This window comes from Triticum aestivum, chromosome 7A (genome assembly GCF_018294505.1).
Source record: "Triticum aestivum cultivar Chinese Spring chromosome 7A, IWGSC CS RefSeq v2.1, whole genome shotgun sequence".
NCBI classification, from domain to species: domain Eukaryota; kingdom Viridiplantae; phylum Streptophyta; class Magnoliopsida; order Poales; family Poaceae; genus Triticum; species Triticum aestivum.
This window is the reverse complement of record NC_057812.1, coordinates 740,989,050-740,992,531: the sequence shown is the minus strand read 5'-3', so window position 1 is coordinate 740,992,531 and position 3,482 is coordinate 740,989,050. Positions and strand designations below refer to the sequence as shown.

The following is a 3,482-nucleotide window of genomic DNA, read 5'->3' as shown; positions in this document are numbered from 1 at the left end:
GACTCTTCGACCAACCCCCAACAGGTTGAGGCTGGAGATGCACTATGAAATCAGGTCGGTGGGGAACCCTTGTCTTGCCAAGATGGGCGGCAAAGCTAGTCTAGTTAACTGAATTGCTTACACATTGCTGAATCCTAGCAGTATGTACCGGTATTTTCGGCGATGCACTCCATCCAAAAGAGTAACAGTAGTGTGCAGTTTCAATTGTAAGCGGAGATGATATATCATAAGTTGTAGCCATAGATTATATGTGTGTGATAATCCAAACAAAGTGGATGCATCTACATCCATGTATCTAATGAAAAAAAGCTGCATCTGCCAAACATAAGAAGAGGAGATGATGCATTTCACAAGCAATTCGTCAACAAATGGATGCATTCTTTTTTGAACAAGGGCTGCATTGATCAAAGCTGCTGGCAGTACATCTTGCACCCCAAAGAAACTGAAAATAACAGACTAAACTGTACCGAAGAAAAGCAGAAAACACGATCGTGTCCAGGTGCTCTTTGATGGAACCAATCTTCGCCAGCGCCGGGGGCAAACCACTTGGTCCGGCAAGACCCCTACGGTGGAGCACCGGAGACTCCCTCTTCTAGCAGCACTGCCTCCCGTTAGGCATCAAGGCCGCGAGGAAAGAATCCTTCGAACCCACCACCTCTCTAAGCTTAGGATCCCCATCATCTGCCTCTAGGACTTGGCACCGCTAGCAATTTACAAATGGCCAAATAACAGCAACGAACAAGGGAGACTACATGGAAGGAAACATGAAAATTAACAGTAGCTAGAGAGACTGCAGTCTGCAGAACCCATCTCTAATATATATGAGGCAGGTCGACCGGTTGACGACCCATGTACCCATCTAATATTAACGCACTCAAGTTGCGCACACATGCCAAATCAACCAACATGTAGCATGCATGCGGGCTTTGGACATAAAAGGACCGGAGGCGAGACTCGAGTCAACAGGCCAAACACAGACAATTGCTTGATGTATGTGTCATCCTTCCTTGCAATCATCAGCCAGCAGCAAAATGAGTCCAATACACAGCGGATTAAGCCCTGCAATAATAGCATGTGATGTGATGAGAAACCAACCCCTCTTGTTAATTAGATGCAACCAAAACATATATCTAGTTTCAGATGATCAATAGGATTATTCATATACACATTCTTGCTTTCAGGACGACCAAATGCAGCGTCGGACCCAGGACGAAGGCCAGAGCTACGCAAGGTTAATTAGAACATTCTCTTGTTAATTGGATGCAACAAAAACCTATATCTAGTTTATCACCCAAGTTTATTTGGCCCACATACACGCTATGCTAAAGGAAAACCCAGACGTATCCAGTGCCCTGTGCATCAAAGGTGTCTTCAAACTTCTCTAACCAAGTTAACTAACCACGTAATTGCAGTTCAAGGACGGACATTTTACTGGGCATAAGCGTCAGCATCATTGGAAACAGATGGACTTTAATTTAAAGCTAATCACCTACTAGGAATTTTGGATGCTATACTAGCTAATACTTGCATCATACTGCAGCGTCGATCCTACCTATACATGGCATGGACAACACAGGCAAAAATAGAAGCAAGCTTACCCCTTCAAATAGTTGGTGGAGACAAGGATGGCGGGAAACCCGCATACAGTAGTTGGTTCTTCAATGGCATCATGAGCTCAGTCCCACAAAACCGCTCAAGCTTCATAGTCTGGAGATTCAGTGAAAAACAGTCCGGATCTGGCATTTCAAACGAAGGGTATGATTCCGGGTTGTCTTGAAACCCATGTAGGAGTAAGAATCCCCCAGCTACACCAATGATGTAATAGACGTAATCAAGGGGCAATGGGACTACAGCCCCCATTAGCGACAGCCTTGGGGGGTCATCCTCAATGCTCCCCGAAATGGAATACAAGAGGCGATTGTGGCTGAGAGCAAACAACCCAAGCCTCCCTTCCCTTGCCTCCACAAAGGCCATCTGGGAATTGCTCCAGGGACTAGGCAGGAGGTCGATGGAGGAGAACTCCATCGTGGCAATGTCGAGCATGAGCAACTTGCCGATCCCAGGTATCGCCCAGCAGAAGCATCCGTGCGCGTAGTAGCGATTTCCGAACGCAGTGGAGGATCGCACATCTTCGCCTTCACTAACTTGTGCAACCAGAGCGCTCCAACCATCAAATGGGATGGCGTGCCATGGTCTGGCACAGCCCCCCGACGAAGAGAGGACGAATAGGACCAGCTGGGTCTGGTATTTGGCCAAGCACATGACTCTGAATCTCAAGGGAGCGTCGGCCGGCACCTCGTCCCCGCCGGCAGGAGCAAGGAAGGGCTGGCAGTGATAGACTAGATCGGAAAGGTCCTGGGGAACGGGAGGTAGCAGGAGGTAGCGCCGGTGCAGCGGGTCGCACACGGCCACCTCCCTCACCAGGGCGCGGTCGTCGCCGTCGGGGGCGACGCAGAAGAGGGCGCGGCCGTCGCGGAAGTCGCGACGAATCCAGGGCCGCTCGCGGGAGGGGAGGAAGGAGCAGGAGAAGTCGGTGCCGGCGAGGGTTCCGGCGGCGGCGGCGGAGGGGTGCGGCGGCTGGGCTGGGATGAAGGGGTCCGAGAGTATACCCAGGAGAGGCGGCGGGTGGAGGACGCGGAAGCGACGGAGGAAGGAGTGGTCGGTGACGATGCGGCGGAGGGATGGGCCGGCCATGGACGCGCGGGCGAGGTCGGCGGCCGTGGGGAGGCGGAGGAGGATGTCCTCCGTCAGGTGGTCCGGGAGGCTCGCCTGCGACTCCATGGCCGGCGAGGCGTCGGGGCCGCAGGGCGGCGCCGGCGACGCCATTGGGGTGGAGTGGAGTGAGGAACGGAGGGGAGGGGAATGATTGGGGGTTTGGTTTCCCGTTTCTGCTGGAGGAAAACGTATATCCTACTCGTGCCCCCATTTTGACGCCGCCTTCAACGCATCCAGAAAAATGAAGCAAAAATTCTCTACTTGTTTTATAATAAAATCATGTATACTCTCCCGGCCCTGATGTCAAAGAACGTATACTCCATACATTTCAAAACACAAAGCAAATTTATTCCTCGAGAAAACATTCACTAATTGATTCTTGGGCCCTACGAAGTTTACGTGACAGGAATTGTTGTCACTAGATTCGTTTTCGAAGAGTTTTATGAGTCTCGTGATATATAGTTCAATTTTGTTTTACATGAGCGATCATTTATCGAAGGCTGTCTCGACTTATCAAAATATGAATTACTCCCTCCGTAAACTAATATAAAAGCAATTATGTCACTATTTTAGTTATCTAAACGCTCTTATATTAGTTTACAGAGGGAGTACAATTTTGAGCATACAACTGTCGATCAAGCCTCATAGAAGAAGAAACGCATACGAGAGCCACCATCACAAGGAACATCCATGTCTACGGCAACCTACTCACCACCCACCGCTGCTGTGCCATCCTCCAGCCGTCGTCATGCTGGTGCAACACCGGT

At 50.2% G+C, this 3,482-nt stretch overlaps 1 protein-coding gene across 1 annotated transcript; it reads right to left on the bottom strand.

The window, feature by feature from the left end:
• Positions 1 to 325: 325 nt before the first annotated feature.
• On the bottom strand, positions 326 to 2,871 carry LOC123149904 (uncharacterized). Its single transcript, XM_044569694.1, has 2 exons — positions 1,599 to 2,871; positions 326 to 1,059 (listed from the first exon to the last, which is right to left on the bottom strand). The coding sequence occupies exon 1, from the start codon at positions 2,824 to 2,826 to the stop codon at positions 1,603 to 1,605; it is 1,224 nt and encodes a 407-aa protein (XP_044425629.1). The 5' UTR covers positions 2,827 to 2,871; the 3' UTR covers positions 326 to 1,059; positions 1,599 to 1,602.
• Positions 2,872 to 3,482: the final 611 nt, after the last annotated feature.